Raw genomic sequence first — 21,225 nt, forward strand, 5'->3', positions numbered from 1 at the left:
AAAGCAGTCAGTACGAAACACCCGGGCATCGATCCCTGACAACTTTATGATTTTAGGAAATCAGGCAAGTTTATCGTTCAGTGGACACGGTTAAAATTCTGATTTCTGAAAGACTTAATGATAGAATTCTTCTTCCGGTATCGATGCAGGGCCAAATGACCGACATTGTCGCATTTGAGAAATAAAAAAAAATATTTTGTATTCATACACTTAGTCATACGGTAAGAAAATGTGAAGCCAGACCGTGACTTGAACTTGAGGCTTGGAATACCGTTCCAATGCTCGGCTGACAGAGTCGACACGGGTCCCAATGGGCCACGAGTCTTATACACATTCCCCCTCCATCTACATCTACGGTGTAGTGCCCAACAATCAATTCTGATTATGAATGGGAGGCACTTAGGTGCAAGGACAAAGAACTACAATTACTAAGATTAAACACGTAGATGTAGATTAGATGGTTACAGTTGCAAGCCTCTCAGTGAATAGAATCAAACTGGGACTGAACTGTATTCATATGATATGTATGGGGAGACCATTCCAGGAACGAATTGTTCTTGGAAAAAAGAATTAGAATGGTATTGCGTATGAGATTGTGGGATCAAGTAATTCAGTTTCCTTGTATAGACGTGAGATGGTTATGGTGAACTGCAATAAGACTGTACTTTATTTTAAAAAATATAGTAAGGGAAGTTTTGATGCGGCATTGTTCAAGGGATTGACAGTTGAGATCTTTAAGCATTTAGGTGACACCGCTTGTTTGACCATAGTTACTTCATACGTATCGAGCTGCAGAATGTTGTACTCGTTCAATTTTGTATTTTTGCCAAGGGTGCCATATAGTAGAGCAGTATTCAAGCTGTGGGCGGACATAGGTGTTGTAAGCTGTTTCTTTTACTTTTCTGTTGTTTGTTTTGACATTTCTTTTGATGAATCTAAGTGGATTATTTGCTTTTCAAATTTGTGTAATGTTATCGATATGTTTTGACCAACTGAGATATTTACTTAGTGTGGCGCCCACTGGGTATTTAGCAGCTTCTGTAGTTTTTAGTGCTATATTATGGAGTGTATAATTGTAGATAATAGGTTTTTTTCTTTCGAGTAATCCTCAATACCTCAAACTTATTTGGATTGACATATAGTAGACTGAACTATAATAGACCTCTCCTTTACCCATGGTGATCATTCGAATATGTCATTGTAGAGTATCGAGCTTATGAATCAATTTATGCACGGGTACTAAACAGTGCCTGCGGTACTGCCTGTGTCGACGAGGAATGAAATGAAGGTACTTCGCTGTTTAAAAACTGGCTTGTGACAAACGTGATCGGTGCATGTCAAACTAAAGTCTTCTTTCATCAAGGGACAATACCCTGTATTTACCGTTGATAAGACAAATTAGATATGCGAGTTTCTCCCCTTATCTACCCGTAAGGAATACGTAAAGAATACTACGGAATACTTCAAGCAAGGCAGAGACTCTTATCAGCTAACAGAATATAACTCGGACATTTTGGGCAGAGTGGCTAAAATGCAATTTTAGCCGTTTTTAAATGCAAATGGAAGCAAGATGCTATTGAATTACTTTAAATATTTTTATATCATCATTCTCTTTGTTTGTTATACTTTCACGTCATAACAGTGATAAAATTTGTTTCAGAGGAGAAACAGTATTAAATGTCCTTTAAAATTAGCGAAAGACGTGGTTTGCTTGCATTTTATATAGGTTACATAGGGAAATACTATGGTTGATTTCAAATGAAATTGGAAGCAAGAAGAAATAGTGTTACAGTAATAAAAAATACACCAGTGGAAAGATAAGAAAATGAATTTTATGGTAGGAACAGTGATAAATTTAAATATCAAAGCAGGAAATAAGAATGATCAAAACAAAATTTAATCCTTCTATATTTCAATGTAAATCAGAGGTCTGTCTGATATCAGAAAATCTCTGCGGCGGCTGTTCTCGCACCCCGCTGTGGATAGCTTGATAAGACGCCTAAGAAGAAAAAAGTTTGGTATGGAGTGATTTTTTTTTTCATTTGTGTCATTTTCTTACTGTATGGAGCATTGTTTCAAAAATCGGTGAGTATATTTGAATTTTAGTTCTTGTTTTTATAAAGTGAAACTAAATTGATAGAAAATCTTGCTTCTGAAAAATAATGAAAGAAAAAAAAAAAAAAGATTTAGCAGAGCGAGGTTTCGATCCTCGGACCTCTGGGTTATGGGCCCAGCACGCTTCCACTGCGCCACTCTGCTCTTCTGCCGTACAGTGAAGTTTTCAAAATTTATAAACCAATCACAATGATTGGTCAAATTATGGTAGTGAATTGTAGAAATTATGGTAGTTATCTGGCCAAAGATTGGTCAAGATTACCACAATTCCTACCACAATTTATATGAACAAATCGGTGATGGGAGCGCCACTCTGCTCTTCTGGCGCTAGGGTGTTATTCAAAAGTTATAAACTAATCACATTTAAAATTCGCCCTCATTAAAACTCGCCCTGTGATTTGAACTTGTTTTTAGGGTAGCGATATACGTGTAGAATAAATGATATGATATGAAACAGGAACATTTGTGGCACATCTGGCATTATCTTTGAACTGTCCAATTTACATCAGTGTTTCAATAGTAAACTTTTGTTCAATAGAAAAGGTAACATACTTATTATTTGGTCCGAAACTATTTAGGTGCGATAAATATTGAAGAGTATATACTCCACGAAATTTTATTCATCATTTCGAAAAAAGTAAGTTATTGGTTATTTATACGACACTGGCAAACAACGGTAAATGAGATTATTAATAGCAAAATTCATATATTTATTTTCAAGTGGAAATGTTGTGTTTTATCTGTTTGTTCCGAGGTAACGAAACGAAATTTCTAGATCTTACTTTATGTCGGGTGGGTGGGATGGACTGACATGACTGATCAATACAAAAGAATCTAGCATAAAACTGTTGTTCTTGTCACCTTTCTGGGCCTGGAGTCTTTTTAACAAGACAGAAAACGTGTTCATAGAGAGATTTTCTTGCTCACGTTGTGTTAAAACACATTTAAGGAGCATCATTTTAAGGTTTTCACTATGGAAGTGTCTAGTCGTCCGGTAACCGGACGCCTAGCCTGCGTTCTAGTCGTCCGGTTACCGGATGGCTAGCAAATCCTCAGGGAATTTTCTAGTCGTCCGGTAATTGATTTCTTAATGAATAAGTAATGATTTTATATAGTTTTAAATGTTATTTACTTAAAATATCAATACTTATCTGATTTTTCAGTCGTTCAAACGCAAGAGATCGTGTTTGTTTTCAAATCCGTTGATATTCTATTTTTAGAAATGATAAAACACTGATCGCCGAATGTCCGTATGCTATTTTGTAAAAAGTGATGTTTTTTCTAACGGCCTAAACTTTAATTATTAAAACACAAATTTCTATATATTTTTTGAAGAATGGAAAACTTTAAAAAAAAATTAATTCGTTAATTTTGACTATAATTATTTAAAAAAAATGGATTAATTATGAACGCTTAACTACTGTTTTTCTTAAAGTTTTGAACATCACGCTGCCGCTTTTGAAATTAGATGTCATTTAAAACAGTTATTCATTAAAAATATTTGAATACTAAAATATGAAAATTTGAAAGTACTTCAAAACTGTTATAATTTTGAAAATCCAGTGAAAAAGTTGTTAAAATTTAAAAATTCTGATCCCATAAAAGCCTTCAGATAAACAGATTTTAATGACGTCACGTCGATCTCGCCATTATTGAGTTCGGCAAATTTCCATTTTATAGGCTGAACAATGCAGTGATTTATTGTAAATGTTTCTAGTATGTATTTACACAAAATTTTGTTTGCAGATAGTATCGATATCTTAAGTAAATGACATTAAAACTATATAAAAGTCATGTCTTATTCATTAGGAAATCAATTACCGGACGACTAGAAAATCCCCTGAGGATTTGCTAGGCGTCCGGTTACCGGACGACTAGAACGCAGGCTAGGCGTCCGGTTACCGGACGGCTAGACACTTCCTTTCTCTAAGGAAGTGTCGAGGGGTACGGATCCGTACCCCTAAACACTTCCTTTCTCTAAAACTGACTCGGTTATTTTAACTGTTGGAGTGTTACAGATTTGATTCAAACTTAAAATAGTTGTCCGGCATTATCATTCACGTCATAAAACACAAGGACCATAACTCTAGCACCAGTTGTGACAGGATGGTCGAACCGGGGACAGAAACTATACAAACAATTTAACACCCATTTACAGAATAGAAAAAAAAACTAAATAGAAGAAAAGAAAAAGCTGAGCTCAATGCCTTAAAGAAAAGATGTTTGATTCACAGATTACTACATGTAATACAATGTCATAGTGATGATTTTACAGATGTTTCAGTTTCACTTTAAACTTAGAGTAGCACTATTAATGTTGAACACTATTCAATATACTGTCCCATCAAATCACGAAGAAGTTGACCCCATTCTGGCTCCAATATAAATATCCAGTGTTTGTATCCCTGAGCTATATCAGTCGTTAACAAAGGTCAGCAGCTTGGGGGTTAAGGCACAACCATGGGACGTAGACTCTCAGCGCTGGGAATCACATCCAGGCAAGTTAAGTAAAGCACGGGTACCGGGTATATTACTTCCGGGTCATGACATCACTAGGAAAATGTCGTCTGGTGGAAGAAGTTAAAATATATAACATATGGTAAGCACAATAGCAAATACAAATAAAAGCACAAAACTGCTGTGTTGGGTACACCATACTTCTGCATGCTCCCATAAATAATACATGTTAGTTATACATTTAGTATACATGCTACTAAGTTCATAAGTCACTTATCATAATTGGACAATTTAAGGCCCGTTATTGTGGTTTTGGGGATAAAAACATAAATTACTGAAGTTTAAAAATATTAACTTCTTTATTACAGAACCAAATTTAATGAAAATTTACATGGAAATGTAAGTTATCGAATACAGAAAAACATGCGTAAAATCTGACGTTTACAAAAACATGATGCAATACCTGTCTTTATACTACAGATACTTTTGAGGCCCGTATGTCAGTTTCATGAATTATCTCCCCTTTTTACTTAGAATTTCAGGTTAAAGTTGTGGTGCACTTTCACTCTATCTCGGTCATTACTAAATGGATTTGATTCAAACTTAAAGTAGAGTGGTGGAACCTATGCTCGCGGTATTTTGCACATATATAATCTATTTAAGAAGCAAGAAAAACTTGCCATTTCAGGGCACTTGTTTGGCCATTTTTGGGGCCGAATATGGGTACCATTCCCCTCCTAAAATAATGTGTTTTTTTCCCCTTTCTCAGAAGAAAATTCCCCTGATGATAGGTTGTTTCACACAAATAGATTTTAACTCTTTCTTTTAATATTATATAGTGCCTCCAAGGAAGATTACTGTTGCAATATAGTCACATCAGTTAGAAATGATTGAAAACAGTATTAATAAGTGTGAAAAGTAGTTATAAATACATGGCTTAAACTTCCCCTTTTCATCTTAAAATGTCGGAAAATTCCCCTTCCTGAGGGTATGGGTACCTGTCCTCAAAAGTTGTCTAGTGCCCTGCATTTCGATTTGCCTATGCAAAAATATAAAGTTATCCTCATTTTATCGATACATATTGTTGATGTGCGTCATCACGTGACTTAGTCGTCTAGTGAGCTATCGACATGGCATTCGTGAAAAGGTGAAATTTCGCTCCGAAGGGAACCTATGCTGGCGGTATGTTATATTTATTAAACTAAAGCCGAGAAAAAAAACAAAAGGCTAAAAATGAACAAACAAGTATATGCGAGTATAAAATTTAGAACATTACACATTTATTATGTGAAAACAAAAGAAATGAGCATGACATTTTAATGGTATATGTATATATTTCTCTCACAAATGGAGTACTGGTAAACATTGTTTTGGCAGTAATCTGTTTTGTTTTATATGTTAAATATTACTCTTTAAACTTCATTTTAAAGAATAATAATTGTGTTTTTATCAGACTAATTCAAAATTAGAAATTTCCTGAAATATGTATATAATTCCGCCATTTTGTGCTATGTGTCAAATTTGAAAGTTGGGTGAGGGTGATTCATGAAAGTTCATTACAATTCGTCATTGGATTTTACACATTTTTGTTTTATAAATGTTGTTCTTGAATATATTTCAAATCTAAATTTGATGCATGATGTCTAACTTCCTAACTTTTACTAGGTGATTTTGGCGTATTTATTTGAGAATTGTGCTACGAAAACTGACTGCGTAAAATGTATCGACTCCGGTATATGTCACATAAGCCGCACAAGCGGCTATCGCTACGTTTGTTGTAAAGGCATATGATCACTGGTCGGTGTTGAACATAGCATGATAAAAATTTTCATCTGTGCTTCAGCAGACAGCGTATTTATCAAGATACCGCGAGCATAGGAATACCGCCAGCATAGGTTCCACCACTCTAGTTGTTACACATCACCACCCACATCATATGACACAAGATGCATCACTCTTGCAGGGCTCGACACTATCACTGAATTATGGTCCCCATGCTGAAATATACAATTTAATGTTTGAAATATTTGAGTCTTAATCTCTCTTTACAATTTTCAACACAACATTAGCTATTCCTTCATCGGACAGTTGGCCAAAACACTTATGACTGGCCAGCTTCTTAGCACCATTTTCATGAATTTTGCCCTTTTTGCTTAGAATTATACTAATTTAATGTTTTGATAACTTTATCTTTATCTCTCTTATTACTTAATTCTTCAGACACAAACATAAGCTATTACCTTCATCCACATTGGAGTCATTAAACACTCTATTGACTGCTCCAGCTTCCTTAGATATGTCCATTTTCGCTATCCAGTATCGAAATAGTCGAGCGCACTGTCTCATTTGACAGCTCTTGTTTATCATCAATTAAGATGAGTAAGAAGGCGGGTTTTTTTTTGTCTTTTATAGAGGAAGGAGTTTGTCTTTATTTCATGGAAGTCTATCGAGTATTTACAAAGTTACGACAAAAAAAACTGACATGTAGCAAGCCGTTTTGTTTAAGAATCAGGCTCCATGCCTTACCTTCTGGTCACGTAGGTTCCCCACAGTAATATTGGATGTTCATCAAAGTTTCTCAGGAGCAAGAGCTACATGTAAAGATAATGGTCCTCCTCAGGTGTGCCACTTAGGACCATTTAAGCCTGTTGTAGTAGGGGTCTGAATCACATTTAATGATAGCCCTACTTTATATCTGGCAAATTACTTAGAACATTTGGAGTGGAGGATGTAATTTTGCCAAGGAATTTTGATGTGTGATATTTTTGTTTTTTAACAGCAAATATGAAAGAGTAGACAGACAAGCTGTAAGTCTTTCTTCTTCATCTGTTTATTTAGACATAACTGACAGCTAACTACAGTACCTTGATCATTACATTATGTTTCATAAATTGTTATATGGCATAATTCATGGTGAGGTAGTGCTGTTTTTAATTCTTAGTTGTGTCCCTTGGTATGCTGAACTGTCATAAACTTAATAATCCTTCAAACTGGAGATAATGTGAGTTCAATCCCAGAGCACAGTGAATGGTATGTGAGTATTTAAATAGACAGAAGACAGTGTGTTTAATGTTATGACATCTAATCCATCCACCTCTGATCATGTATAAAAGTTGTAAGTTACTTAAGACAGAACAAGTCAGTACTGTTACAGAATTCAGGGACAACAGTAAGGTTACCAAACTGTTACTTGTAACTGAAATACAGTTGAAAAAGATCTTGTATAACCAACACACAGAAACCTGAACATGCTAGCAAATACACCAGTTAGCGTAAACATAATGTAAGATTGGGAACTGAAAAGGGGCCTCCACAACTGAATTGTTTTAACTGCTGTCTTAAGAACAGTTGCTCCTCAAGGTTGTGGGTTCAAGCTTCATGTTACAAGTATCAGAATCTGATATTTTAGCTTAAAAAATGACTTTTACTTCTGTGTGCTTCTTAAAGCTTCATACTGATTTGCAAAAAGAAATCGGTTATTAAATTATTATGGTATGCAAATATAAACGCAAAATGAAGACAAAAGAATATTACTTTTGTTACGGTCGCTTATGCATAGCCTGTACGTTTAAAGGCTATCTCTGAAAACTGCATCAGGGAGTCGACACTCTTTAGCTCAGTGCATATAGCATTTTACTAGCACCAGAGCAACAGGGGTTCAAGTCTTGCCAGAGGCAGTTGGGATTTTTCGTCATAAAAATGCTATGCTCTTTGAATGAGTTTAAAATCACACTTACTCAGTTATAGGTTATACGGGGAATTTCCAGCTTAAGTATTTTCATGGTGTAGGAAGACCCCAGGTGCCCCTGTAAGCAATTATTTAAGGCACAAGCAGGCATCTGGGTAGAATCACTTGTAATTCATTGACCAAAATAATGTATGACATCTTCCAATTAATAGTGCACCATAACATCCCATTATGTTTGATTTTTTAAAAGCAAATTTACTTAAAAAATACCATTGCAAACTGAAAGATTATGTCATAAACATGAGAAATATGAAGTTTAAAAAACACAATAATTCTTTTTTTTGAAGATTTTGGAGTTTTTATATTTGCGTTGCTAATGTCATTTTTTGACGGAAAATTTGACGGACTTTGGTGACATTAGCAACAAGTAAAATTTGAATAAACATCAAAGTACAAAGCATTGTACAAAAATGTCTTAACAGATATATGTAACAATATAAAGTGCACAAAGCTTTTGCTATTAAATACTGAAATAATTTTGGGAAGTAAGACTTTCGTATGTTCTATTTCATTGCTAATGTCATTTTTTGACGGACTCGTGTGTTGCTAATGTCATTATTTGACGGATCTTTTTTGTTGCTATTATGTCATTCTTGACAGACTCTTGTGTTGCTTATGATATTTTGGAAGTTTGTATCAAATAAAACCATAAATGAAGTCTCTATATGGCTGCAAAAGCCAAAATAGCCAATTTTGGACCTTTAAGGGGCCATAACTCTGGAACCCATGAAGGAATCTGGCAAAAATCTGGTTCAAGCAAGGAACCAAGATCTTGTGGTGATACACATCATCTTTATTGACCTGAATGGGGGGAGTGGTATTCCTGGTTATCATGTTAGGGACAAGTAGCCAATTAGCTTCTTTAATTAGTTAGAGCCGTATAAATGCACTTTATGTTTAGGTCACAGGGCTATGTACATACAACTGTTCAAATATACTAGATAAGTAAATATTTGAGGATCCAGTTATATTTGGACTCTTGACATGAATTTCGACTGAAGCTCGCCACTTTTGAACCCTATTTGATTTATTTCGAAATATTAAGTCAGCTATGTGATTAGTGCTTTTCAGAAAACCTAATTTTATCTTATCTGTCGTTTTACTGTACAAATGTAGGTGGGCCATTTGACATCTATCATTTATTGTCAGTTTTCAGCTGATTTAAAGGGAAGTCATGGGTCTAGGGTCACCCTCTCTCAGTGCTACTTTGCACAGTATGCCTAATTCGTTCTTACCTGCCCTGGCACCTGGTTGGCGAAGTAGATATAAACACAGTGAACTGCCACTTGCTGGAGTATTGACTGCTCAAGCACTAGAGTTGACCAGCTGTTCATGTGGTCCCTACCAGTTTTCCTTAAATATTCTGTTTATTTGGCTAGGTCGAAACCCTGGATAATTTGAGATTGCGACCAAGTGGTTGAAGTGACTGATGTTTTGTTGTAAGCAAAAGAAATTTATATTCAATAGTTATTGTATGTTGATGAGGGGAATACCCAAGTTTATTATATACCTATATAAATTCTGGAAAAAAATTGGCTTGTATTTCACAAGTAAATATGAACAGGCAGAAAAAAATTCCATATTGCACCTATTGTACTGTATGTTGCCGGACTACTTTCATTAATATGCATGACCTGACACAGTTCGATAAATAGCGCACATATGAAATTTGAAAACTAAGTTCCATTTTAACATAGATAAACATTGAAGATTTCATTCAATAACAGAACAGCAAACAAAAAGGTGGAGGTATATAATAAAAGGGTCAGTATAACAGTAGCTAGATCTTCGGCTCTCGTGGATTTTGCAAGGTCGGATCACACTCAGCACTTGCACGCCTTGTGAGATCCGATCTGGCAAAAATCCACTCTAGCCGAATAGATCGAGATGCTATTATAATTAATAACCCTGTGTTATGGACCTGACTAAGGTCATATTCACCTTGGTCGATCCTTAGACTTTGATAATGGCCAATTTTATCATGCAATAACTGTTTTATTTTATGTCTTCATTTACTGCGGTTAATATCTCACAAGAAAAAACCGTTTACAGATAATATACAATTTTATTGTAATGTAATGAGACTGCTGATTGGATTACGCCTTAGTTAATAGAAACCAGTAATGTCTGGCTGGTGTTCTATGTTATTGACCAATGAGATAAGCAGAATTTACAAGTCATAAAATAAAAGTATATAACTTTACTCTTATTATTACTAAGTCTTATACTATGCTATACTAATCTTGAAGTTAATGTAGAAGGAACTATTTCTTCATGCTAGATGATATATCGCTGTATTGTTGACATCTTTTCAGTGTTGTAAATCAGATTTGTTACATAATCTGGCAGACAGATTTTTTTAGCTGTTTTTATGCCCCCGAAGGGAGGCATATCAGTTTTCAACTGTCCGTCCGTTCGTTAGTTCCTTCATCACAACATTAACTTTTTGCATGAAGGCACTTTACTCGCAAACCACTGTACCCAGGACCTTCAAACTTCACATGCTGATAGTACTTATTGAGTACACGACCCCTTCTGACTTTGGGGTCACCAGGTCAAAGGTCAAGATCACCCACCAGGTCAAAGGTCAAGGCGATGTGGGGGCATTTGTCACCATTAGTGACAGCTCTTGTTAGTATCTAAAATTCAGCCTCTTTCCCATCTGGAGAAAGTGTGGTTCTTCCAACTCCCCACCCCCCATTTTTTGCTCTATATTTTCCAGCCGAAACTGTTAGTACACATATTTAAACATTTCACATTTAAACCATATTTTTTTAAAGCATATTAAGGCAATGAGCTTTTAAGTCCTTTTCTTCTAGAGGGAAATATATTTATGATAAATTGTTTCATGTATGATTTGACAGACCATGACACCATTCCACCAGAACTGAAAAAAAAGACACTAGCAAGAGAGGGTACTTTAATGATTGTTACGTTATAGACCAAAAAGGGGAAAATACTTTCCCAATCAAACATTTTGCATGTAACTTTTACCGAACCTGTGCTAAACATAGCATCCTGCACCAAACTTTCCTGACTGCCTTGGCTGGTTTTAATAGTGTCCTTCCTTACCTTATGTAGGGAAAAAATATTTAAAATTTGAAAAGTGATGATTTCATTTTGTCGTAGTTTTTGCCATTATTGCATTACAAATGCACTTCATGTCCCGGTGCTCGATATCGTTTGACTCATCTTGAAAAAAGAAAAAAATCTGTTTTTAGAACATGATAATATGATACAGTAGTCAGTTTATGTTGATTATGCATTGAAACTTCTTGATGATGGTGTTAATTTCAGAAAATGCTGTATTAGCTTGACCTAGATAATAGATGAAATTAAATACGACCATGAACATGCTCTAGATAATTGTCCTAGATATTATACAGTGACATACCCGTAGCTTTTCTATTTGAAATTTTTAGTCAGCTTTTTTTCAGCATCTTGTGATTGTCACAAAAGTTTTGCAAGAAAGCAGGTTTCTCAAGAACTACCTGACCTGATGCTTTACATAATTATGCCGTTAGCATCGTATCATGACCTTGTAGGACAAGTGACATATTTCTGCCAAATGTACCAAGTTAACTCAGACAAATTGGTGCAAGATTTATATGTGAGCAAACTTCTCAGAAACTACTAGACCAAATGCTTTAAAACTTCTCAAAATATTTTTTTTTGCATTATGAAATTACTTTAAAGGGCAAGCTACATAATACTAACATTTATTTTGAGAGAGTTATGTGCTTTTAAGCTCACCCAAACTATGTTCAGGGTGAACTATTAGTATTGGTGGCGTACATCATCCTGCGTCAACATTTTTACTTAAATATCCTTGCCTTTGAAACTAAAGGTCAGAATTACAATTAAAACTTAGCCAGTAGCATCCTGGCAGGGACCACTTTCAGATTTATTCAAATGGTTCAGCTTAGCCCCTTTTAAGGGCTGCCAGAGTTACAAATAGAAAAATAACTTCTCATGAACCACTTGATGGATCTCCACCAAACTTGGTCTGAAGCATCCTTGTAAGGTCGTTCAAAATGTTCCACTTGGCCCCTTTTCTTAGGATAAATGCTACACAAACTTTTAGTTCCTTTATGCATAGTTTTGACTGTGCCAAAGGTCACAACTTAGATCTTACTGAGTCACATCCAGAACAAATTCCTAGATGCATGACTTCACATGCTTTTTAGCTCGACTATTCGAAGACTAAGTAGAGCTATCCTACTCACCACGTCATCAGCTTCACACTTTGGTTAAGTTTTTAGTACCAGTCCACATTTTGACAAAACCTTTTGAGTTAAAGTTTTGAAACTTTCAACACTTGTGTACCATCACCATGTCCAGTTTTAGGCAAGAGTACATAACTCCATCTAGGATTTTGGCTGAATTATGGCCCCTTTTAACTTACAAATCTTGGTTAATTTTTTCGTACTAGTTCATATTTTGTGTAAACTGTTTGACATATGGCTTTGAAACTTTTATCACTTGTTTATTATAACAGTCTCTATCTGTAGGCTAAAGTACATAACTCCGTCGTCTGTTTTGGCTGAATTATGGCCCCTTTTGGATTGGAAATGGTACAATTTTCGTACAAGTGTCAAATTTGTCAAAACTATTTGGCTTGTGGCTTTGAAACTTTGAACACTTGTGTATCATCATAATTCCCATCTGTAGGCAAGAGAACTTAACTCTGTCAAGTATTTTGGCTGAATTAATGGCCCTTTTTGGACTTGGAAATCAGTTAAATTTTTCAGACCAATCCATATTTTGCCTAATCTGTTTGTCATATGGCTTTGAAACTTTGACCACTTGTTTACCATCAAAGTCTACATATGTAGGCAATACTACATAACTAGGAAAAGGACTTTAGCTCAGTTATGGCCCTTTTTTGACATAAAGTTTCGCATGCCATTCCATATTTTGTCTAAACTGTTTGATATATGGTTTTGAAACTTTGAACACTTGCTTACCATCATGGTCACACATTGCCATGTAGTGCAAGACTTATCCAAATCCACAAAATTAATACAGGTACAATGTTTGTCTCATCTATTTTTCTTCTTTTGTCTGAAAATATCTGGTTAGATTTTGACCCCATACTTCCATCAATTCTTCGAACAGTCGAGTGTGCTGTCAAGAGACAGCTCTTGTTGTTCTTCTTCTGAGTACAGGTCTGGAGTTTGGTAGACTCTAATGTTGACCTCATCCTATCTGAATGGACATGCTGAATGGTATTCCTACAATAATTGGTCACTCTGGGGCATATATTTTTAGCTCACCTGAGCAATGCTGCTCAGGTGAGTTTTTCTGATCGCTCAATGTCCGGCGTCAGTCGTCTGTCTGTCGTCCGTCTGTCGTCTGTCGTCCGTCAACATTTAGCTTGTGTATGCGATAAAGGCTGTATGTTTCAACTGATCTTCGTGAAATTTGGTCAGAATGACATCCTTGATGAAATCTAGGCCGAATTCGAAAATGGGTCATCTGAGGTCAAAAACTAGGTCACTAGGTCAAATCAAGGAAAAAACCTTGTGTATGCGATAGAGGCTGTATTTTTCAATTGATCTTCATGAATTTTGTCAGAATGATAAACTTGATGAAATCTAGGCTGAGTTCGAAAATTGGTCATCTTGGGTCAGAAACTAGGTCACTAGGTCAAATCAAAGGAAAACCTTGTGTATGCGATAGAAGCTGTATTTTTCAATTGAGCTTCATGAATTTTTAGCTCGACTATTCATAGAATAGTGAGCTATTGCACTCGCCCATGCGTCGGCGTCCGCGTCGGCGTTGGCGTCCGCGTCCGCGTCCCGATTTTGGTTAAGGTTTTGTATGTAAGCTGGTATCTCAGTAACCACTTGTGGGAATGGATTGAAACTTCACACACTTATTCACTGTGACAAACTGACTTACATTGCACAGGTTCCATAACTCTATTTTGCTTTTTTACAAAATTATGCCCCTTTTTCGACTTAGAAATTTTTGGTTAAGGTTTTGTATGTAAGCTGGTAACTCAGTAACCACTTGTGGGAATGGATTGAAACTTCACACACTTATTCACTGTGATGAACTGATCTACATTGCACAGGTTCCATAACTCTATTTTGCTTTTTTACAAAATTATGCCCCTTTTTCGACTTAGAAATTTTTGGTTAAGGTTTTGTATGTAAGCTGGTATCTCAGTTACTTACAATGGGAATGGATTGAAACTTAACATACTTGTTCACTATCATGATCTGACATGCACTAAGCAAGTCCATAACTCTACTCTCTTTTTTTTCAAAATTATGCCCCTTTTTCGACTTAGCAGTTTTTGGTTAAATTTTTGTATGTAATCTGATATCTCAGTATCCACTAATTAGAATGGATTGAAACTTCACACACTTGTTCACTGTCATGATCTAACATGCACTGTGAAGGTCCCATAACTCTACTTGGCATTTTTACAAAATTATGCCCCTTTGACTTAGCAGTTTTTTGTGAAGTTTTTGTATGTAAGCTGGTATCTCAGTATCCACAAATTGGAAAGGATTGAAACTTCACACACTTGTTCACTGTCATGATATGACATGCAGTACAGAGGTTCAATACCTCTACTTTGCATTTTACAAAATTATGCCCCTTTTTCAACTTTTGTATTCATTCAATTGACAAGGCTGTTGAATAGTCGAGCGTTGCTGTCCTCCGACAGCTCTTGTTGTCAGAACGATAACCCTGATGAAATCTAGGCCGAGTTCGAAAATGGGTCATCTGGGGTCAAAAACTAGGTCACTAGGTCAAATCAAAGAAAAACCTTGTGTATGCTGTAGAAGCTGTATTTTTCAATTGATCTTCCTGAAAATTGGTCAGAATGATTACCTTGATGAAATATAGGCCGAGTTCGAAAATGGGTCATCTTGGATCAAAAACTAGGTCACTAGGTCAAATCAAGGAAAAACCTTGTGTATGCAATAGAAGCTGTATTTTTCAATTGATCTTCATGAAAATTGGTCAGAATGATTACCTTGATGAAATCTAGGCTGAGTTCGAAAATGGATCATCTGGGATCAAAAACTAGGTCACTAGGTCAAATCAAGGAAAAACCTTGTGTATGTGATAGAGGCTGTATTTTTCAATTGATCTTCATGAATTATGTTCAGAATAATTGCCATGATGAAATCTAGGTCAAGTTTGAATATGGATCATCTGGGTTCAAAAACTAGGTCACTAGGTCAAATCAGAGAAAAGCCTTGTGTATGGATAGAGGCTGTATTTTTCTATTGATCTTCATGAAATTTGGTCAGAATGATTGCCGTGATAAAATCTAGGTCCAGTTTGAATGTGGATCATCTGGGGTCAAAAACTAGGTCACTAGGTCAAATCAAAGAAAAAACAATGTGTATGCGATAGAGGCTGTATTTTTCAGTTGATCATGAAATTTGGTCAGAATAATTGCCTTGATGAAATCTAGGCTGAGTTCGAAAATGGGTCATTTTGGGTCAAAAACTAGGTCACTAGGTCAAATCAAAGAAAAACATTGTGTATGCGATAGAGGCTGTAATTTTCAAATAAACTTCATGAAATTTGGTCAGAATGACTGCCTTGATGAAATTTAGGTGGAGTTCGAATATGGGTCATCTTGGGTCAAAATCTAGGTCACTAGGTCATATCAAAGAAAATACTTGTTTAGACTTAGAGACCACATTTTTGGTCCAATCCTAATGAAAATTGGCCAGAATATTTGTTTCCATGAAATCACGAGGTCAAACATGTTTACACTGTTATGGTGTGTTTCTCAGGTGAGCGACCTAGGGCCATCTTGGCCCTCTTGTTTGAAATGTTGACAACACAGATTCAGACATATGAACAGACAGGATACAAAAATCTGCAACAAAATGTGATAGGTCAATGACCTTTCTAACCAGGGTAGAACTATTGTCCTGATTATGTTACATTTTGCACGGTTCACTGCACATTATCGGACATTTGATTGTCACTGATGGTCAACAGATAGCGTTGATGTCAGTTTCATGGCTGACAGGCATATTTCTATCTTTTGTTATTTTTTGTAACATTTTGCTAAATTTTCAAGATTTTTGAATTACCCTCCACCAACTCTTCAGTCTCCAGGACTGATTTTGTATAATTATTGTTTAAGGTTTTATGAAATGTAATTGAACAAGCATTCCAATTGTTGTATGGAAAGTTAATGCCAACAAACAGAGTAGTGGTCCCAAGCCTGGAAAATAATGTCCAGTGTAACTATAATTTACCAGTAATAAGATATGTTAGAAAGTTAAACTTTGATGCAGGTAAAAAGATTTGAATTAAGAGATGACAAATTGTCAGTAAAATTATGAACAATTTTATTTTCAGAATCTAGACTTACAAAGGTTGTTTGGAAAATAAGTGGAGAATAGATGGCCACGGGGTGTTAGGATAAAAAGGTACAGTTAGTAGGTAAGCAATGCAAGTTTCATATGGCCAAGAGTGTTGCTGGTTTGACAACACACTGGTATGGGCTGCACTGTGCTACTGCACATTTTGGGCATATCTGAGCTACCTTATACGGGCATTAAAATAAACTGGAGTATGTCTTAAATGCAATCGTGCCATATATATATATTGTTATGCCACCCCCTTCGAAGAAGGTAGGGTATATTGTTTTGCAGATGTCAGTTGGTCAGTATGTCGGTCGGTCGGTCCATAGACCAATTGGTTTCCGGATGATAACAAAAGAACATTTGGGCCTAGGATCATGAAAGTTGATAGGGAGGTTAATCATGACCAGCAGATGACCCCTATTGATTTTGAGGTCAGTAGCTCAAAGGTCAAGGTCACAGTGAGCTTGAACAATTAAACGGTTTCCAGATGATAACTCAAGAACACTTGGGCCTAGGATTGATAGGGAGGTTGGCCAAAGATCACGAAACTTAATAGGGAGGATGGTCATGACCAGCAGATGACCCCTATTGATTTTGAGGTCAGTAGGTCAAAAGTCAATTTACTGAATGCATCAAGGGGGGCATTTCATGTTTGACGAGCTCTTGTTCTGATAAAGTATGATGCTAATTCAACATATGAATGAACCTCAGATTTAAAGGTTTGTTTTGATAATAATAATATAGACATTTAACTAATGCGTAGAGTACCAATAACATGTTTCCCCATTGCGTGGATACAAAAAAAACACAATTGTATTGAACATATTTTAAAACATTCCCATCTTGTTTTAAATGTTTAAAAATGTGATAAAATATGAATGACCTAATCAAGTTTAAAGGTTCATTTGGCACAAATTAATGTCATGGGGTCTTGAGAAACAAGATTATTCACACAAATGCTTTAATTTGAGAAAATTACTCCTTTCTTACCAAGTCGCGAATAAAAAAACCCACCCTAGGCAGTTTACATATTGACAGGTCTTTTGAGCATTATCTGTAATACAAATAAATGTAGATCTTTGTACCATAAAATCGTATTGTGTACAAGGTATACTGTGACTGTTTAGTGAATGAAAAACTTGTAATAGCCTATTTCGATGAATTATTTATAAATTGCTGTGATAAAGATACTCAGGAAGTCAGCGGAAGTCTCAGGTGCACTTCTATTCTAATTTAAAGAATACGTAATGAGCAGCTCTTTGAAGTAAGAAAAAATTATTAAGGAAAAATGAAATTTACATTTACTTCTCAAAGTCAACATTTTGCATTATAAGTAAAAAATTAATGAATATTTCAGTTGTATAAATTTCATTTATGTTCTAGTGCAGTACTGTATTGCTGTAAATGGGTCGGTGTCAACACCCCTCCTCCCACTCCTTGTCCAGCGCCACCCCTTTCAGCTGTTGGGTGGGGCCAATTAGTATACAGGTATTATTAATCATGGAAAATTAGTAAACAACATTTTTATCCAATCTAAGGATTGGTTTTGGTTGTAGCATTTTGAAATAAGTCATACACGTAGGCATTAGTTAGTGAGTGACTACACATTATATTTATCATATTCAAGGTCTGACAAAGGGAAAGACGGCAGTCAATGTCAGCTGATCGATTAGATATTAAATAACTGCTATAAATAATGCACTTTCATGAGCTAGCAGAATAAAAATTGATTATTTGCATGCTTGTGGTTGCAATAAATGTGAATTGAAATGATTCTAAGTTGTGAAAATAAAAAATAAAATAAAGTAATGGTAAAATTTTTAAAGTCCACAGGAATATTTACACATTTGCAGAATGAAAAAAATCAGTAACAGTTTAATAATAAAATTACAATTATTAAGCTTTTTTTAAACAGAAGTTAGTTTTTAAAAAAATTGAACTGACGGCAATAATAATGGGGTCATATTACATTCTGTACTACTTTGGAATGCGTGCCCTAGTTCGTAAATTAATCCTATTACCAGACTGTTATTTATTGTCTCATAATCGCATATAAATATTCAACACCCCTAAGAATGCTTACGAAATAATGTAACTTGTTATTATCGATATCAAATTCTATATTTAAACACATATAGCTACTTTATTCCTCAAAGTTGTTTGACAAATTTTGTACTTTTTACCTGTTTTAACTTACAATTTTACATAAAATTAATGTTTAAAAGTTTACATTTGTGATTTTGCATATTAAAATCTGTAAAAGTTTACATTTATTTAACTCTACTTAAGTGCTTGTTACTTCGCAGGTACAATAAACGCTATTTGTGATAAGTAGTAACTTGCATGGGAAAATTTTTTATTTACTTAATATAGGACGATTTAATTTATCGTTTATCTAGGAGAAAAAATGGGTGTTAAAAAGCCTGGTCAATTTTTGACGATGGTGGAATGTAAACCAAAGGAGTAGTGGTGCGTTGATGCGTTAATCGGTTGTGAAATTTACAATATAACAAGGTCTTGACGTTCACTGTCTACATATCTACCTGTATGGGAAAGATGGATTTTGTAGTTAGTTTAAAGTGATATTGAAAATTATAGATATTTAAATTTGTGATTTGTTTTGATATATTTTAAAGAGGAAGAAGAATGAGTTGGCTTAGATCAAAATCGTATTCTCTGAAGGTAAAAAGATTTATTTCACATTTTTTCTGCAAATTTTTTTTTGAAAATTAAAGATTTTTTTTGCTAGTGGCTGCATATACTATCAAATACATTCAAACTATACAGTACAAATATTGTTTTAGATTATAACTGTGTAACAATTTTGAAATTTTAACTACTTAAACTTACAGGCTGTTCTTACTTCAGTTTAATGAATTAGATGATGCACCAAATAATTATTTATTTCAAAATGAATGGGTGCAATTTAGTTTTTATATAGTTTATTTAGGTCTGCAAAGCAATGTGTAATTTCACAGACTCCCTGATAAAACCAGGTCTTAACAGATGAAATATTAGGTAATCAAACCCTGTGACTACCTATTTTTCATTCATGTAAAATGAATGTTAAGAAGTAATAAAGTGTTTTGTATGCTTTAATGATTTCTTTAGTACATTTTGGTTCTTCTGGATCTACGGTATATGAAGATCCTTTGGAAGCATAGAACACAACCAACCAAGCAGGTTCAGGAGGTTCCATGGCCAAGTGGTTGGTTGTCGACTTTGAAGTTCTTGCTCCTCACCTCTGTTGGTTTGTGTCCTTCCAGGGCCAATATTTATTTTAAGTAAGGCATTCAGTTGCTCTCAGAAAGTGGGTGGTTCGACTCGGATGCCAGTCTGTGTTTGAAGTCCAGAGGGGCTGGCACCTTGGATCTTCTTCCACCATTTGAGGTGGAACCTAAGTTTTAAACCCAACTAAACAATTTTATTGGATTGAAATTATGCAACAGATGCTTTTACTTAAAGGCGTGGTCACACTACACGTAGTTAATCGTAGTAAGGAATGATCGTAGTTGATCGTACTAAGCGTAGTTACACGTAGATAATCGTAGTCAAACGTAGTAATGATCGTAGTTCGAACTTACGATTTGTCCGTAGTAAGCAAATAATTTTTCGACATGTTCAAAATCTGAGTACGATTAACTACGATGTTTTGACCTACTGTGACCGTAGTTTGATCGTAGTTGATCTTAGTTAACGTACTTGATCGTACTTAAACAAAAAGTGTTAACGTTTTTGATCGATGTAAGTACAAACAAAGATATGGTAACGTAGATGCGTTACATCATAAACTTTACGTATATAAAATTAGTTCAATTCTATATTGATAAAATCGGTTATTGTATCAATACTATAAAAATTAAATAGAATTTTTTGGTTTTTATGCATATAACAAGTTTTGGATGGCAAAAATGTATGAATCGCGCTAGAATCAACTGTTCATTTACCTGAAGAACCGGGAATAATCCATTTTTTTCTGCATTTTTAAATTATAGTTTTTTTGCTAGTAGCAATCTATCGTAAAAATTGCGCTATATTAAATATTGTTTAATTTAAAAATTCATTTTTCGGCCATTCTGTTTAATATAATCGTTTTTTCCTTGGGCATTAATGAAGCTTAGAATGATGCGTCATCGTAACTTACTTTGCAAAATGATGGCATGTTAAGCTATTCCGTCTGCGCAGGGCAACCACACGCTCTTCCTGTAGCTCAAAAATAGTTGAATCGAATGTGTCCATTTGTTCGTACTTCATGTAAATAATGTTAGAAGTATAAACGTGTTGTAGCTTAATGTTACCTAGTACATTTGTTCTCTGATCTACGTATGAAACTTTGGGAGATAAATAACTTCACGAGTATGAAGTAGTTGTTGACTTCCCAACTACTTAGATTTCCTTATTTTTATTTTAAACTAGTTGAGCTACTCAACCTAGTGTTCCGTCGTATTACTCGTCATGATTTAACGTTTAAAATGGACTACGACCATTAGGTGCCGTTGAAGTTAATGAACCATTGCTTATATCAGTAGATGCTAGACAAGCTTACTGTCA

The 21,225-nt window shown here is 35.1% G+C and overlaps 1 protein-coding gene and 1 non-coding gene across 5 annotated transcripts in view; one reads left to right on the forward strand and one right to left on the reverse strand.

The window, feature by feature from the left end:
- Nucleotides 1-2,187: 2,187 nt before the first annotated feature.
- Nucleotides 2,188-2,259, reverse strand: Trnam-cau (transfer RNA methionine (anticodon CAU)). Its single transcript has one exon. It is a non-coding gene; the product is annotated as a tRNA-Met (tRNA).
- A 440-nt stretch (nucleotides 2,260-2,699) lies between these two features.
- Nucleotides 2,700-21,225, forward strand: part of LOC123558337 (ubiquitin carboxyl-terminal hydrolase 38-like) — a 51,103-nt gene continuing 32,577 nt past the window's right edge. Inside the window, exons 1-2 of one of the 4 annotated variants that reach the window (XM_053543293.1) lie at nucleotides 2,700-2,752; nucleotides 16,667-16,750. Coding sequence is in view for 1 of the 4 variants with exons in the window: in XM_053543292.1 (XP_053399267.1) it covers nucleotides 19,321-19,356 (36 nt within the window). In the remaining 3 variants the exon portion in view is untranslated. Of the gene's footprint in view, nucleotides 2,753-16,666; nucleotides 16,751-18,363; nucleotides 19,357-21,225 lie in introns of those variants that run through there. The other 3 variants (XM_053543292.1, XM_053543295.1, XM_053543294.1) reach the window with 3 other exon arrangements.

The sequence above is a fragment of the Mercenaria mercenaria genome, chromosome 5 (genome assembly GCF_021730395.1).
Source record: "Mercenaria mercenaria strain notata chromosome 5, MADL_Memer_1, whole genome shotgun sequence".
In the NCBI taxonomy this organism is placed as follows: Eukaryota; Metazoa; Mollusca; class Bivalvia; order Venerida; family Veneridae; genus Mercenaria; species Mercenaria mercenaria.